The sequence below is a fragment of the Sesamum indicum genome, linkage group LG7 (genome assembly GCF_026168435.1).
Source record: "Sesamum indicum cultivar Baizhima isolate 11 linkage group LG7, ASM2616843v1, whole genome shotgun sequence".
NCBI classification, from domain to species: Eukaryota; Viridiplantae; Streptophyta; class Magnoliopsida; order Lamiales; family Pedaliaceae; genus Sesamum; species Sesamum indicum.
The window spans coordinates 10,004,141-10,022,109 of NC_142663.1; the positions used below are offsets into that span (position 1 = coordinate 10,004,141).

The 17,969-nt window shown below is 58.2% G+C and overlaps 1 protein-coding gene across 1 annotated transcript; it reads right to left on the bottom strand.

The window, feature by feature from the left end:
* Window positions 1–74: 74 nt before the first annotated feature.
* On the bottom strand, window positions 75–13,694 carry LOC148787564 (uncharacterized). The gene is made up of 2 exons (XM_088882400.1): window positions 10,122–13,694; window positions 75–122 (listed from the first exon to the last, which is right to left on the bottom strand). Exons 1-2 carry the CDS (start codon window positions 13,692–13,694, stop codon window positions 75–77), a joined length of 3,621 nt encoding a protein of 1,206 aa, XP_088738526.1.
* Window positions 13,695–17,969: the final 4,275 nt, after the last annotated feature.

A 17,969-nucleotide genomic window follows, 5' to 3' on the forward strand; every position in this document is an offset into this window, starting at 1 on the left:
ATAAGGAAGGAGTACTATTCTCTTACAAAAAGAGCTAAAATGGAGGACAAAGTTGGGGACAATGATCCAGTGTGTCAAAAAGTTTCTGCCACTACACTCGAATCATCGTTTCCAACTAGTACCTGCAAAACCAAGCTATACAAGCAGTCTAGGAATTACCACAAAAAGTTGCACCAACTATAATTGAGATCGACAAAATGAGAGAGGAACTAAATATACATTAACCACATGAGACCTCGACTCTCTCTAAAGATTTGAGATTTCAGCCTATAACAGAGTGCTAGGCAGGAATTATGTAGCAGCAGATTGCGACAGCGTGCAGGACCGGCATAGATCAGTTTTTGCGTAGTAGCAGAAACAACACTAAGCAGTTTGTTGAAGCATACAGTGTCAGACAACACAGACACACACAACAACATGAAATACGCTATAGTAGACCGCAATTTTCAATAGCGGGCAGACAACAAAGCAGTGATAGAAACAACATATATTAGGGAAGAAGACAAAAAAACAGTAAACCAGCAGCCCAACCAACATTCATGTAAAGTGATGTCAAACCGTTGTTAAGTAAATTATTCAATGGGGATCAACAACAATTTTAAATCGAACATGTGGTAGGCCGTAAGAGTTAAGGTTGACCATACCTTTCGCTTTACCTGTGAGGTGTTCCATGGAAAGGATGCTAAGTTGTTGAGATGTACATGCTTGATTAGCTAGAAAGTCAGCCACTTGGTTGCCTTCTCTAAAAATGTGAGTGATTTTCAAACTGTCCATAAAAGTATAAAAATGCAGAAATTCATTATCTTTCTTTTGTTCCATGTGTAGGCGTTACAAAATTCACACCGTAATCATCCTTGATTGTCCTGTTAAATTTGTTGTTGCTGGGATTTTGTTAGTGTTGGAACTTGGAGGTATCACCCCATGCATGAGGCATATTTAATTTCCTCTTTGAATTTTCGTTTCTTGTATTTAAGTGCGTGTATTGAGTATCAGGTGAAATGTTTGTTCAGTCTTCCTTTAAGCTAAGTTTGTTTCTAAAAAAGATTCAAATAATCTCTTCTAGTCGTTATCATTCATCATCTCATGGAAGGCTTGTTGTAATGCCGTTCCAACACTATCAAACTGGTACCGCGTAATGTGGAGGTGGTTGATTTCTGTCCAGTGCCAACACAAGCCACGTCCAAGCCATGAGGGCGGCTGAGGCTTGGGGGGGCCGCCTTGCCCCTGCCCGCCCCTAGCGCCCAGACCCCCCTCAAGCACCCTCCTCCCCCTATAATAGGCTTAAAAAAAAAAAGGCCTTGTGACAGGACTAGACATTGAAAAGGCTGAGGAAGGCACTTTTTTGCCATTGTTGAAGCATTTTAGCGTATTTTTGCATGAAAATTTGCATCTCGCCTCAAAATCACATGGTTAATTCATTTTTTTTTAAATAATTTATTTTTGAGTTATGAAAATATTTATTTAATTATTTTAATTATTAAAAAATAATAAATAAAAGGAAAAAAAAGGAAAAAATATGAAGATACACTGAACAAGTGAGTAAAATATGTGGAATAATATTTTTATTTTTTATGCATCGTATTTGTAATACGAAATATTTATTTTATTATATTCAGTTATATTATGAGTCCCAAAAGTTTGAAAAAGCATCGGGAAAAACTGGAGGGTTCACGTTCAAATCCCTTATTCTCCAACAAAAACATTATGTATACATGAGCATGCGTCTTCATGAGCGCTTCCGTACGAGTTATCAGATGGAGTAACATCGATGTTTTTTGGGAACGCCTTGTCAATTATCTTCCCACAATCATCGAAATCGGACAAAGAAGCGTCGGGATGTTTTGAGACCCGACAAAATAAGCCGTGGGCAAGATGTCTTTGCATTCTAATGTCATCATTCGGATGAGTGTTGCAAAGGTTTCCGAAAATCTGCGTTATGGAAGGCGACGACCACGAGGGCAGTGTCGGACGGCAACAGATGGTGCAGGCAGCCCCTGCAGACGTGCGCGTGTGCAGGCGGACGGCAGCAGACGGTGCGGACAGCCCCTGCCGACGTGCGCAAGTACAGGCGGACGACAGCAGACGGTGTGAACAGCCCCTACCGACGTGCGGGCGTGCTGGCGGACGGCAGCAGACGCCGCTTGGCCGACCACTGCCGACGTGCGTGCGCACAAGCAGACGACAGCAGACGGGCGCCCATGCAGGAAGCCCCTGCCGACGCGCGCGCGCGTGCCTGGATCCTTAGCTGCCTACGCGCGCGCGCCTGGCCGACCACTGTCGACTGCCGACCTGCGCACGTGCGCCTGTGCGAACACTGCCGACGGGCGCGCGCAGGAAGCCTGCAGCAGACCGGCGCCCTTACAGGAACCCCTGCCGATGTGCGCGCGCGCGCTTGTGCAGACACTGCCGACGGGCGCGCGCAGGCAGACGGGCGCCCGTGCAGGCAGCCCCTACCGCCCTGCGCGCGCGCGCCTGTGGGGACACTGCCCACGGGCGTGTGCAGGCAGACGGGAGCAGACAAAAACGCTTGCGCGGACGCTGCCGGCGCGCGCGCGCAGGCTGGCACTGCCGGGCGGGCGCGCGCAGCAGCCACTGCCGACGGCCGAGCGCAGGCAGCCACTGCCGACGTGCGCGCGCGCGCCTGTACGGACAGTGCCGACGGCCGCGCGCGCGCCTGTGCGGGCACTGCCGACGTGCGCGCGCAGGCAGCCCGTGCCGACGTGCGCGCGCGCGCGCGCGCGCCTCGGGCGTTGCGTCACCTCAAAATCACATGATTAATTCATTTTTGTTGAAATAATTTACTTTTGAGTTATGAAAATTTTTATTTAATTATTTTAATTATTAAAAAAAAAAAAAAAAAACGCTTGCGCGGACGCCGGGCCTCGGGCGTCCACTGCATGAAAATTTTCGCGTCACCTCAAAATCACATGATTAATTCATTTTTGTTGAAATAATTTATTTTTGAGTTATGAAAATTTTTATTTAATTATTTTAATTATTAAAAAAAAAAAAAAAAAAAAAACGCTTGCGCGGACGCTGCCGGCGCGCGCGCGCAGGCGGGCACTGCCGGGCGGGCGCGCGCGCGCCTGCGCGGGCACTGCCGGGCGGGGCCGCGCGCGCCTGCGCGGGCACTGCCGGGCGGGCGCGCGCGCGCCTGCGCGGGCACTGCCGGGCGGGGCCGCGCACGCCTGCGCGGGCACTGCCGGGCGGGCGCTCGCGCGCCTGCGCGGGCACTGCCGGGCGGGGCCGGGCGCGCCTGCGCGGGCACTGCCGGGCGGGGCCGGGCGCGCCTGCGCGGGAACTGCCGGGCGGGGCCGCGCGCGCCTGCGCGGGCACTGCCGGGCGGGCGCGCGCGCGCCTGCGCGGGCACTGCCGGGCGGGCGCGCGCGCGCCTGCGCGGGCACTGCCGGGCGGGCGCGCGCGCGCCTGCGCGGGCACTGCCGGGCGGGGCCGCGCGGGCACTCGGGCGGGCGCGCGCGAGCCTGCGCGGACTGTGCCGGCCAGCGCGCGCGCGCCTGCGCGGGCACTGCCGGGCGCGCGGGCGCCTGCGCGGCCTGTGCCGGCCTGCGCGCGCGCGCCTGCGCGGCCTGCGCCGGCCTGCCCGCGCGCGCCTGCGCGGCCTGCGCGGCGTGTGCCGGCCTGCCCGCGCGCGCCTGCGCGGTGTCACGGGCGGACTCTCTTGTCACGCAGCGGAATATATTTTTCGCCCGTGCGGCGTCTCAGGTTTCACCCAACCTTCGACCAGCCTTCGCACATCTCAGAGTTTACCGACTGTTCGTCGCGTGTCTTCGACACTGAAGCTCGCTAGCACGACATCTGAACGCATCCCTGCGCGGCACCGCGTGCCTTTGCGCTCGCCTATCCAAAATGCCCATGTTCGCCGAGGCTCTCGGCACGCACGCCTTAGCGTCTCTTAGCGGCCGGCCCCGACTAGCTAGTCTGCCGCCATGCGTCTCGCCCACAATCTCGGAACCCGCCGACGCATCCCTCGATGGCAAGGAGCATCCTCGCTCTGCCTCGGCATTACGGCGCTCCGCATGCGCCCGCAACGCCCGTCTCATGTCCAATGCACACTCGGGGCATCCTTGGCGCACGCCTTCGTCGTGGCCGTCTTTTATGCCTCGCCCGAGTAGGACCGCATCTTAAGTCCGAGGCCCACATGATATGCCGACATCTTGCTTTGATCCCGCATGGCATGCCCGACATGCCTTCTTGCCTTTTGACGTGGCTACATAATTTGCCCACAGTGCGGCGTCGCCCCACGACCGCTCATCTTAGCCAACGGACCCCCATGGACGGCTAGAACCCGATAGCACGTGCCATGAGTTGGATCACGAGGTCTTGGAGTGCTTGCCTCGATCACCCATTCGCACGAGAGGTGTTGCCCCAAATATCTCGCAGCCCGCGGAGCAACCTTGCACGTCACACGGAACCTCTCGGCCGCATTTGTGCCCAACGTAGGCCGTCCTGGCCCTACGCTGCCCGTCCGGTTCCCATGCCTTTCGGGGACTCTAAACACTCCTTTGAGATGCCTAGAGCCGGCCCTTGGAGGCCCCCAACATGCCCCCAAGAGATGCTCATTTAGTGCCGACGTTGCCTACCGTCACTGCCGTCGTGCACGGGGAGGGCCGGCTGGAGCTCACCGCATCATACCCCCCTTATAATAGGCTTAAGAAAGTTTTTCCTATTTCCAGCAGTAGACATTGAAAGGGGTTGAGGAGCGCACCTTTTTCGTATCTCCCTCAACCGACGTCCAAATCACGTGCCGCTTGAACCGTAGCGTAGCCTACGACTTCTACATCATAACTCTTGAATTTCAGCCCCATCCGATCATCCATCGCTGAGGAATTGCCCACGCAATATTCTGAAATTACAGTCTCGCCACTGCACTGGCAGACTCTGAAGATCATCGCCGTTTCCTACCCAAACGGAACCGTCTACCTCTGAAACATCTTGGAGGTGTTCCCAACACTCCAAGGATCTCGCCATAGAAACAGTTTTGCAAATCTCGAAAGATAAAGCACTCTGCTTCACACATTTCTCTCCTGCTCGCGCGCAGGGTGGCGCCTGATCGTCGCCCTTATATCTCCTTGCCCAAACGTCCTCGGAATGACTTCATACTTGGCGGATAGCATCCCCACACATCAAGGAAGTTCCCATACGAACAGTTTTGCAATCCCCAATCGGTAAGAGTCTCTGCTCGTAGGCCGTTTGCGCACCTGCGTGCCGGCCGGCCTCCCCTAGCCGCCCGCACGTCCTCCGCAAGTCACTGCCGGCCGTCTTGCCCAAGGAGCGGCCAGTGACAGCGGCCAGTGCCGGCCTGCGCGCGCGCGCCTGCGCGGACTGTACCGGCCTGCGCGCGCGCGCCTGCGCGGCCTGTGCCGGCATGCGCGCGCGCGCCTGCGCGGCCTGTGCCGGCCTGCGCGCGCGCGCCTGCGCGGTCTGTGCCGGCCTGCGCGCGCGCACCTGCGCGGCCTGTGCGGCCTGCGCCGGCCTGTCCCCGCGCGCCTGCGCGGCCTGTGCCGGCATGCGCGCGCGCGCCTGTGCCGGCATGCGCGCGCGCGCCTGCGCGGCCTGTGTTGGCCTGCGCGGACCGTGCCGGCCTGCGCGCGCGCGCCTGTGCGGCCCGTGCCGGCATGCGCGCGCGCCTGCGCGGCCCGTGCCGGCCTGCGCGCGCGCCTGCGCGGCCAGTGCCGGCCTGCGCGCGAGCGCAGGCAGCCCGTGCCGACGCGCGAGCGCGCGCGCCTCGGCCGACCACTGCATGAAAATTTGCACGTCACCTCAAAATGACATGATTAATTCATTTTTGTTGAAATAATTAATTTTTGAGGTGTGAAAATTTTTATTTAATTATTTTAATTATTAAAAAAATAATAAATAAAAGGAAAAAAATGGGAAAAATATGAAGACACAATAGAATAATATTTTAATTTTTTACGCATCGTATTTGTATCGCGAAATATTTATTTTATTATATTCAGTTATATTGTGCGTCCCAAATGTTTGAAAAATAATTGAGAAAAAAACTGGAGAGTTCACGTTCGCGCGGACACTGCCGACGTGCGCGCGCAGGCAGCCACTGCCGACGTGCGCGCGCAGCAGCCACTGCCGACGGCCGCGCGCAGCAGCCACTGCCGACGGCCGCGCGCAGGCAGCCACTGCCGACGTGCGCGCGCGCGCCTGTACGGACAGTGCCGACGGCCGCGCGCGCGCCTGTGCGGGCACTGCCGACGTGCGCGCGCGCGCAGGCAGCCCGTGCCGACGTGCGCGCGCGCGCGCCTCGGGCGTCGCGTCACCTCAAAATCACATGATTAATTCATTTTTGTTGAAATAATTTATTTTTGAGTTATGAAAATTTTTATTTAATTATTTTAATTATTAAAAAAAAAAAAAAAAACGCTTGCGCGGACGCCGGGCCTCGGGCGTCCACTGCATGAAAATTTTCGCGTCACCTCAAAATCACATGATTAATTCATTTTTGTTGAAATAATTTATTTTTGAGTTATGAAAATTTTTATTTAATTATTTTAATTATTAAAAAAAAAAAAAAAAAACGCTTGCGCGGACGCCGGGCCTCGGGCGTCCACTGTATGAAAATTTTCGCGTCACCTCAAAATCACATGATTAATTCATTTTTGTTGAAATAATTTATTTTTGAGTTATGAAAATTTTTATTTAATTATTTTAATTATTAAAAAAAAAAAAAAAAACAAAAACGCTTGCGCGGACGCTGCCGGCGCGCGCGCGCAGGCGGGCACTGCCGGGCGGGCGCGCGCAGGCAGCCACTGCCGACGTGCGCGCGCGCGCCTGTACGGACAGTGCCGACGGCCGCGCGCGCGCCTGTGCGGGCACTGCCGACGTGCGCGCGCAGGCAGCCCGTGCCGACGTGCGCGCGCGCGCGCCTCGGGCGTTGCGTCACCTCAAAATCACATGATTAATTCATTTTTGTTGAAATAATTTACTTTTGAGTTATGAAAATTTTTATTTAATTATTTTAATTATTAAAAAAAAAAAAAAAAACGCTTGCGCGGACGCCGGGCCTCGGGCGTCCACTGCATGAAAATTTTCGCGTCACCTCAAAATCACATGATTAATTCATTTTTGTTGAAATAATTTATTTTTGAGTTATGAAAATTTTTATTTAATTATTTTAATTATTAAAAAAAAAAAAAAAAAAAACGCTTGCGCGGACGTTGCCGGCGCGCGCGCGCAGGCGGGCACTGCCGGGCGGGCCTTGGCGCCTTCGCGGTCACTGCCGGGCGGGGCCGCGCGCGCCTGCGCGGGCACTGCAGGGCGGGCGCGCGCGCGCCTGCGCGGGCACTGCCGGGCGGGGCCGCGCGCGCCTGCGCGGGCACTGCCGGGCGGGCGCGCGCGCGCCTGCGCGGGCACTGCCGGGCGGGGCCGCGCGCGCCTGCGCGGGCACTGCCGGGCGGGCGCTCGCGCGCCTGCGCGGGCACTGCCGGGCGGGGCCAGGCGCGCCTGCGCGGGCACTTCCGGGCGGGGCCGGGCGCGCCGGCGCGGGCACTGCCGGGCGGGGACGGGCGCGCCGGCGCGGGCACTGCCGGGCGGGGCCGCGCGCGCCTGCGCGGGCACTGCCGGGCGGGGCCGCGCGGGCACTCGGGCGGGCGCGCGCGCGCCTGCGCGGACTGTGTCGGCCAGCGCGCGCGCGCCTGCGCGGGCACTGCCGGGCGCGCGGGCGCCTGCGCCGGCCTGCCCGCGCGCGCCTGCGCGGCCTGCGCGGCCTGCGCCGGCCTGCCCGCGCGCGCCTGCGCGGCCTGCGCGGCGTGTGCCGGCCTGCCCGCGCGCGCCTGCGCGGCCTGTGCCGGCCTGCGCGCGCGCGCCTGCGCGGACTGTACCGGCCTGCGCGCGCGCGCCTGCGCGGACAGTACCGGCCTGCGCGCGCGCGCCTGCGCGGCCTGTGCCGGCATGTCTGCGCGGCCTGCGCGGCGTGTGCCGGCCTGCCCGCGCGCGCCTGCGCGGCCTGCGCCGGCCTGCCTGCGCGCGCCTGCGCGGCCTGTGCCGGCCTGCGCGCGCGCGCCTGCGCGGCCTGTGCCGGCCTGCGCGCGCGCACCGGCGCGGCCTGTGCGGCCTGCGCCGGCCTGTCCCCGCGCGCCTGCGCGGCCTGTGCCGGCATGCGCGCGCGCGCCTGCGCGGCCTGTGTTGGCCTGCGCGGACCGTGCCGGCCTGGGCGCGCGCGCCTGCGCGGCCTGTGCGGCCTGCGCGGCCCGTGCCGGCATGCGCGCGCGCCTGCGCGGCCAGTGCCGGCCTGCGCGCGCGCGCAGGCAGCCCGTGCCGACGCGCGCGCGCGCGCCTTGGCCGACCACTGCATGAAAATTTGCACGTCACCTCAAAATGACATGATTAATTCATTTTTGTTGAAATAATTAATTTTTGAGGTGTGAAAATTTTTATTTAATTATTTTAATTATTAAAAAATAATAAATAAAAGGAAAAAAATGGGAAAAATATGAAGACACAATAGAATAATATTTTAATTTTTTACGCATCGTATTTGTATCGCGAAATATTTATTTTATTATATTCAGTTATATTGTGCGTCCCAAATGTTTGAAAAATAATTGAGAAAAAAACTGGAGAGTTCACGTTCGCGCGGACACTGCCGACGTGCGCGCGCGCGCGCCTCGGGCGTCGCGTCACCTCAAAATCACATGATTAATTCATTTTTGTTGAAATAATTTATTTTTGAGTTATGAAAATTTTTATTTAATTATTTTAATTATTAAAAAAAAAAAAAAAAACGCTTGCGCGGACGCCGGGCCTCGGGCGTCCACTGCATGAAAATTTTCGCGTCACCTCAAAATCACATGATTAATTCATTTTTGTTGAAATAATTTATTTTTGAGTTATGAAAATTTTTATTTAATTATTTTAATTATTAAAAAAAAAAAAAAAAAAAAAAAACGCTTGCGCGGACGCTGCCGGCGCGCGCGCGCAGGCGGGCACTGCCGGGCGGGCGCGCGCAGCAGCCACTGCCGACGGCCGAGCGCAGGCAGCCACTGCCGACGTGCGCGCGCGCGCGCCGGTGCGGGCACTGCCGACGTGCGCGCGCAGGCAGCCCGTGCCGACGTGCGCGCGCGCGCGCCTCGGTCGTCGCGTCACCTCAAAATCACATGACTAATTCATTTTTGTTGAAATAATTTACTTTTGAGTTATGAAAATTTTTATTTAATTATTTTAATTATTATAAAAAAAAAAAAAAAACGCTTGCGCGGACGCCGGGCCTCGGGCGTCCACTGCATGAAAATTTTCGCGTCACCTCAAAATCACATGATTAATTCATTTTTGTTGAAATAATTTATTTTTGAGTTATGAAAATTTTTATTAAATTATTTTAATTATTAAAAAAAAAAAAAAAAAAAAAAAACGCTTGCGCGGACGCTGCCGGCGCGCGCGCGCAGGCGGGCACTGCCGGGCGGGCGCGCGCGCGCCTGCGCGGGCACTGCCGGGCGGGCGCTCGCTCGCCTGCGCGGGCACTGCCGGGCGGGGCCGGGCGCGCCTGCGCGGGCAATGCCGGGCGGGGCCGCGCGCGCCGGCGCGGTCTCACGAGGCGCCTATCACACAGCGCGTCGTGTGGCTAGTAGTCCGCTGACTACGTCCGCCAATACCTCCGCTCGGCACTAGTGCAGCGCGCCGAATATATCAGAGTCGGGAGGAACAAATCACAAAACAGTAAATTGCGCACGCGGATTCAGAAAACCAAATTGCATTGAACTGAAAATGCGTATACAATGATCAACGATGCTAGAGCAAGGGGTTCGCCTTGAGGGGGACTCTAACACGTCACTAAACCAAGCTTCTTGAACTCATTCCCCCCTATAATAGGCTTAAAAAAATAAATCCTATTGTCTAAACTAGACACTAGAAAAGCTGAAATTTGCAACTCAAGAGGTATAACGTCCCCTTGAGGAATCTAAACAACAGAAAGCAAATAACAAAGCAGTAACAAAGCAATAAAAGGCCTACACCTAGGACTCTAAGACTAGTTGGTTGTCCAGCGTCTGTCGATGAAGGCTGAGTGGTCGGCCATGTAGAACGGTTGAGTGGCCGAAGTGCGCGTCACGGGGCCTAGTGAATGGGCAGCCCGTGACATTCTCCCCCACCTGAGATAGCGACGTCCCCGGCGCTACGGAAGCATGGTACGCTTCGACAAGAGGTAGAAACGCCTTTAGGTTTGTCACTCGCTCCCAAGTGTTCTCCTCGCTGCTGCATCCCCTCCATTTCACCAAGTACTCGGTGTGGTCTTTCTTCGCGGTACTCGTCACTCGGTGATCTAGGATTACTTCAGCCACCTTCTCCTTCGTCTTCTTCAATTCGAGTTGTGGGCGGCTGGGTTGATTGCGGGTATCGTCTTCCTTGTCTGCTGAATACTTCTTCAATTGGCTGACATGGAAAACGTTGTGGATCTTCCACCACGGCGGCAACTCCACCTTGTACGCCACCGTCCCAATACGCCTAAGGACAGGCAAAGGACCAACATATTTCTGCATCAACCGAGGATCTCTCCACCTTGATGACTTTGACAATTTCGGATTCGGGACCTTCACCAGCACCAGGTCTCCCGCATTGAACTCAATGAAGCGGCGATTCTGATCTGCATACGTCTTCATCCGCTTCTGAGCTATCTCCAGGCAACTTCTAACGATATCAACATTCTTCTTCCACTCCTGGGAGAAACTTCGAGTAAGAGGGGATCTCACACTTTGTGGGATGTCAAGAGTGTGAGGAAGGAGCGGCTGCTGCCCAGTAACGATTTCAAAAGCGCTCTTGTTGGTGGTGGAAGAGCTCTCTTGAACATTGAAATATAGCTGAGCGACATCCAAGAGCTTCACCCAATCCTTCTGCGTACCTCGCACAAAGTGCCGAAGGTAGTCCTCCAACGTAGAATTAAAGCGTTCTGTCTGACCATCGGACTGTGGATGATAGCTCGAGCTCATGGAACGTGTGGACCCGAGAAGTTTGAACAACTCGGTCCGGAAGGCGCCAGTAAATCGGGAGTCACGATCACTGACAATATCTTTTGGCAGTCCCCAATGCTTGACGATGTGTTTGAAGAAGAGCTGAGCCGTCCCTTCTGCTGTAACGTGCTTGGGTGCTGCGATAAATGTAGCATATTTTGAAAAATGATCTACCACGACGATGATAGAGCCTAAGTTCCCGACCTTAGGCAATCCAGAGATGTAATCCATGGAGACGCCCTCCCATGGACGCTTTGGGATGGGAAGTGGTTGCAGCAGACCGGCCTTCTTCTGATGGTCTGCCTTGTCCTGCTGACAAATCAAGCAAGCGCGGACATGCGTCTCGACATCGTCCCGCATCTGTGGCCAATGATAGGCCCTCCGCACCGAAGCAAACGTGCGCTCTTGTCCTTGGTGTCCCGCCCAAAGTGTGTCGTGGCATTCGGAAAGAAGTGATTTCCGTAGGTCCCCGCCTCTCGGAACGTATACGCGGTTTCCTTTGGTCATCAGCAATCCATCCTCGATCCAAAAGTGTCGAGCCTTGCCCTGCTCGACAAGCCGAATCAGGCGTCGCGCCGCGGGATCTCTCGGTAGTAACTCCCGCACCTGATCCTTCGTAGAGATAGCAGCCGCGCTAGAAGAGAGCGCTGCTATCGACTCCAAGTTCGCCAAGTCCGCCCTGCGGCTCAAGGCATCTGCTGACTGCGTCCTAAGCTCCACAAGCTTAGGTTGCGGTATTTTGTACGGTGCCCTAGCGGGCGGTCTCGTGCCAGGCACCAACTCGATCTCGTGATCCACTGCCCTCTTCGGTGGTAGCTTCCGAGGCAGCTCGTCTGGCATCACGTCTTCAGACTCCCCCAACAGTTCCTTACTACCGCCCGGGGTGGGCCCTGACACCTCTTCCATCTCTTCAAAGCAAAGGGTACCCAAGTAGGAGATCTCATCCTGCTTGTGCCCCTTCTCAAACTGCATGGCCGACAAGTTCTTCCCTCCAGTACGTCCGGCCAAGGTAGGAATGACACACGGCTTCGCCCCCAACATCATCAGCGAATCGGCATGAGGTAAGACAGCAGTGCGTGTATCCCGTAGAAATTCAAGCCCAAGGATAAGCTTGAAGTCGTCCATTGCCACAATAGAAAGATTGGTCTTGCCCTCATAAGCACCAACCTTAATCAGCACAGACTTGGCTACACCGGCAATGGGTTGTGCAGCCGAGTTGATCGCCTTCACACGCCCAACTCCCTTCTCCAGCACGAGCCCGAGTCTCGCCACTTCGGCGCTCGCAAGGTAGTTGTGAGAGGCTCCAGTGTCGATCATGGCTCGAATCGGCTTGCCATGAATCTTCACATCCACGAACATCAACCCTTTCTTCCTAGGAATCCGGGGCTGAACATCTTCTTCCTTCTTCTCCGGCTGCTCCACAGTAAGAGCCGGGATGGTCTTTTTCGCAAGGGGTGGCGCGACTCTCTTCGCCGCCACCGTAGAGAATGTGTTGCACCATTGGTTCACGGCCCCCAAGTTGTCCTCATACTCCTCCGTGTCATTCTCACCACCTGCCTCTGCTTGTGGCTCCACACTCTTTGAGGACGACGCCTTGTCGGTAAAGGTCGTTGCCAGTGCATTCAACACCTGTCTCTTCGGGCAATCCCGATACATATGCGGACCATCGCAGATCAAACACCCTCTTCTCCTCTCGGGTGCTCCCTGCCTGTTCTCTTGGGGCCTGTTACTGTTTGAACTGCCCTGTGAGCCATTCTGAGAGTGGGGCCTCTGGTCTCCCCCACCTCTGTTGAAGTTATTCCTGAACCATCTCGTCCCATTCGACTTCTCCCGCTCAGGACTAGGCGTCGCCTGCCTATCCTTTTGAGTCTCTAGGTTGAAATCGGCCAGGCGTTCGGCCGCTATAATAGCCGAACTCAAATCGGTCACTCGTTGCCTCTGCAACTCGTTTCTCGCCCACTGTTTCAAGCCTTCCATGAAAGTGAACAGCTTGTCTGCCTCCGACATGTCTCGGATGTTCAGCATCAGCGCTGAGAAAGCTTTGACATATTCCCGCACGGAACCTGTATGCTCAAGCTTTCGCAATGCCCTCCTGGCATTGTACTCCACATTCTCGGGGAAGAACTGCTCTCTGATCGCCTCCCGTAGAAGAGCCCACGTGTCGAGCTGTATTTGATGTGCCTGGATCTCCGCAAACTTGGTCCGCCACCATAGCTTTGCGTCACCAGTCAGGTACATGGTCGCAGTCGCAACCTTCCTTGCCTCGTCCCGCACGTCTGCCGCAAGGAAGTACTGTTCCATGTCAAAGAGGAAGTTCTCGACCTCCTTCGCATCACGCTCACCGCTATAGGCCTTCGGTTCTGGTATTCGAAGCCTAGCACCGGGGTCGTGAGCAACCATAGGCGTGCTACCCACTGCACGCTGGAGCAGTCCAATCTGAATGGACATCTGCTCCATGTCACGCCGCATATCGGCAATGCTGTCGTTTCCGAATACGCCAGCCATCTCCTGAATCACGTGCCGACACTCGTCCAACTCCGAATTCAGCACCATGATCTCAGATTCTAGAGAAGAGACCTTCGTCTCCAATTCCACCAACCGGGAGTGTCCGTCCTCCGGGTTCTCAGCTCTCTCGCTGGTTGAAGCTGCGGCATGTCGCGGGCTTTCCGGATCTTGCCCCGATGCCCTCGCAGCAGTAGCGGTCCGCCTCGGCCCCATCGTGGCACGAGGCTCTGATACCACCTCTCACGAGGCGCCTATCACACAGCGCGTCGTGTGGCTAGTAGTCCGCTGACTACGTCCGCCAATACCTCCGCTCGGCACTAGTGCAGCGCGCCGAATATATCAGAGTCGGGAGGAACAAATCACAAAACAGTAAATTGCGCACGCGGATTCAGAAAACCAAATTGCATTGAACTGAAAATGCGTATACAATGATCAACGATGCTAGAGCAAGGGGTTCGCCTTGAGGGGGACTCTAACACGTCACTAAACCAAGCTTCTTGAACTCATTCCCCCCTATAATAGGCTTAAAAAAATAAATCCTATTGTCTACACTAGACACTAGAAAAGCTGAAATTTGCAACTCAAGAGGTATAACGTCCCCTTGAGGAATCTAAACAACAGAAAGCAAATAACAAAGCAGTAACAAAGCAATAAAAGGCCTACACCTAGGACTCTAAGACTAGTTGGTTGTCCAGCGTCTGTCGATGAAGGCTGAGTGGTCGGCCATGTAGAACGGTTGAGTGGCCGAAGTGCGCGTCACGGGGCCTAGTGAATGGGCAGCCCGTGACACGCGGGCACTGCCGGGCGGGCGCGCGCGCGCCTGCGCGGGCACTGCCGGGCGGGGCCGCGCGGGCACTCGGGCGGGCGCGCGCGCGCCTGCGCGGACTGTGCCGGCCTGCGCGCGCGCGCCTGCGCGGGCACTGCCGGGCGTGCGGGCGCCTGCGCGCGCGCGCCTGCCCGGCGTGTGCCGGCCTGCCCGCGCGCGCCTGCGCGGCCTGTGCCGGCCTGCGCGCGCGCGCCTGCGCGGCCTGTGCCGGCCTGCCCGCGCGCGCCTGCGCGGCGTGTGCCGGCCTGCCCGCGCGGCCTGCGCGGCGTGTGCCGGCCTGCCCGCGCGCGCCTGCGCGGCCTGTGCCGGCCTGCGCGCGCGCGCGCCTGCGCGGACTGTACCGGCCTGCGCGCGCGCGCCTGCGCGGCCTGTGCCGGCCTGCGCGCGCGCGCCTGCGCGGCCTGTGCCGGCCTGCGCGCGCGCGCCTGCGCGGCCTGTGCCGGCCTGCGCGCGCGCGCCTGCGCGGCCTGTGCGGCCTGCGCCGGCCTGTCCCCGCGCGCCTGCGCGGCCTGTGCCGGCATGCGCGCGCGCGCCTGCGCGGCCTGTGTTGGCCTGCGCGGACCGTGCCGGCCTGCGCGCGCGCGCCTGCGCGGCCCGTGCCGGCATGCGCGCGCGCGGCAGCGCGGCCCGTGTCGGTCTGCGCACGCGCGCAGGCTGCCCGTGCCGATGCGCGCGCGCGCGCGCCTTGGCCGACCATTGCATGAAAATTTGCACGTCACCTCAAAATGACATGATTAATTCATTTTTGTTGAAATAATTAATTTTTGAGGTGTGAAAATTTTTATTTAATTATTTTAATTATTAAAAAAATAATAAATAAAAGGAAAAAAATGGGAAAAATATGAAGACACAATAGAATAATATTTTAATTTTTTACGCATCGTATTTGTATCGCGAAATATTTATTTTATTATATTCAGTTATATTGTGCGTCCCAAATGTTTGAAAAATAATTGGGAAAAAAACTGGAGAGTTCACGTTCGCGCGGACACTGCCGACGTGCGCGCGCAGGCAGCCACTGCCGACGTGCGCGCGCAGGCAGCCACTGCCGACGTGCGCGCGCAGGCAGCCACTGCCGACGTGCGCGCGCAGCAGCCACTGCCGACGGCCGCGCGCAGGCAGCCACTGCCAACGTGCGCGCGCGCGCCTGTACGGACAGTGCCGACGGCCGCACGGGCGCCTGTGCGGGCACTGCCGACGTGCGCGCGCAGGCAGCCCGTGCCGACGTGGGCGCGCGCGCGCCTCGGGCGACCACTGCATGAAAATTTTCGCGTCACCTCAAAATCACATGATTAATTAATTTTTGTTAAAATAATTTATTTTTGAGTTATGAAAATTTTTATTTAATTATTTTAATTAATAAAAAAAAAAAAAAAAAAAACGCTTGCGCGGACGCTGCCGGCGCGCGCGCAGGCGGGCACTGCCGGGCGGGCGCGCGCAGCAGCCACTGCCGACGGCCGCGCGCAGGCAGCCACTGCCGACGGCCGCGCGCAGGCAGCCACTGCCAACGTGCGCGCGCGCGCCTGTACGGACAGTGCCGACGGCCGCACGGGCGCCTGTGCGGGCACTGCCGACGTGCGCGCGCAGGCAGCCCGTGCCGACGTGGGCGCGCGCGCGCATCGGGCGACCACTGCATGAAAATTTTCGCGTCACCTCAAAATCACATGATTAATTAATTTTTGTTAAAATAATTTATTTTTGAGTTATGAAAATTTTTATTTAATTATTTTAATTATTTAAAAAAAAAAAAAAAAAAAAAAACGCTTGCGCGGACGCTGCCGGCACGCGCGCAGGCGGGCACTGCCGACGGCCGCGCGCAGGCAGCCACTGCCGACGTGCGCGCGCGCGCCTGTACGGACAGTGCCGACGGCCGCGCGCGCGCCTGTGCGGGCACTGCCGACGGCCGCGCGCGCGCCTGTGCGGGCACTGCCGACGGCCGCGCGCGCGCCTGTGCGGGCACTGCCGACGTGCGCGCGCAGGCAGCCCGTGCCGACGTGCGCGCGCGCGCGCGCGCGCCTCGGGCGTCGCGTCACCTCAAAATCACATGATTAATTCATTTTTGTTGAAATAATTTATTTTTGAGTTATGAAAATTTTTATTTAATTATTTTAATTATTAAAAAAAAAAAAAAAAACGCTTGCGCGGACGCCGGGCCTCGGGCGTCCACTGCATGAAAATTTTCACGTCACCTCAAAATCACATGATTAATTCATTTTTGTTGAAATAATTTATTTTTCAGTTATGAAAATTTTTATTTAATTATTTTAGTTATTAAAAAAAAAAAAAAAAAAAAACGCTTGCGCGGACGCTGCCGGCGCGCGCGCGCAGCCGGGCACTGCCGGGTGGGGCCGCGGCGCCTGCGCGGGCACTGCAGGGGGGGCGCGCGCGCGCCTGCGCGGGCACTGCCGGGCGGGCGCGCGCGCGCCTGCGCGGGCACTGGGGGGCGTGGCCGCGCGCGCCTACGCGGGCACTGCCGGGCGGGGCCGCGCGCGACTGCGCGGGCACTGCCGGGCGGGCGCGCGCGCGCCTGCGCGGGCACTGGTGGGCGGGCGCGCGCGCGCCAGCGCGGGCACTGCCGGGCGGGGCCGCGCGCGCCTGCGCGGGCACTGCCGGGCGGGGCCGCGCGCGCCTGCGCGGGCACTGCCGGGCGGGCGCGCGGGCGCCTGCGCGGGCACTGCCGGGCGGGGCCGGGCGCGCCTGCGCGGGCACTGCCGGGCGGGGCCGCGCGCGCCTGCGCGGGCACTCGGGCGGGCGCGCGCCCGCCTGCGCGGACTGTGCTGGCCTGCGCGCGGGCGCCAGTGCGGGCACTGCCGGGGGCGCGGGCGCCTGCGCGGACTGTGCCGGCCTGCGCGGCGTGTGCCGGCCTGCCCGCGCGCGCCTGCGCGGCCTGTGCCGGCCTGCGCGCCCGCGCCTGCGCGGACTGTACCGGCCTGCGCGCGCGCGCCTGCGCGGCCTGTGCGGCCTGCGCCGGCCTGCCCGCGCGCGCCTGCGCGGCCTGTGCGGCCTGCCCGCGCGCGCCTGCGCGGCCTGTGCCGGCCTGCCCGCGCGCGCCTGCGCGGCCTGTGCCGGCATGCGCGCGCGCGCCTGCGCGGCCTGTGCCGGCATGCGCGCGCGCGCCTGTGCCGGCATGCGCGCGCGCGCCTGCGCGGCCTGTGCCGCCCTGCGCGCCCGCGCCTGCGCCGCCTGTGCGGCCTGCGCCGGCCTGCCCGCGCGTGCCTGCGCGGCCTGTGCCGGCATGCGCGCGCGCGCCTGCGCGGCCTGTGCCGGCATGCGCGCGCGCGCCTGCGCGGCCTGTGTTGGCCTGCGCGGACCGTCCCGGCCTGTGCGCGCGCGCCTGCGCGGCCTGTGCGGCCTGCGCCGGCCTGCCCGCGCGCGCCTGCGCGGCCCGTGCCGGCATGCGCGCGCGCGCCAGCGCGGCCCGTGCCGGCCTGCGCGCGCGCGCAGGCAGCCCGTGCCGACGCGCGCGCGCGCGCGCCTTGGCCGACCACAGCATGAAAATTTGCACGTCACCTCAAAATGACATGATTAATTCATTTTTGTTGAAATAATTAATTTTTGAGGTGTGAAAATTTTTATTTAATTATTTTAATTATTAAAAAAATAATAAATAAAAGGAAAAAAATGGGAAAAATATGAAGACACAATAGAATAATATTTTAATT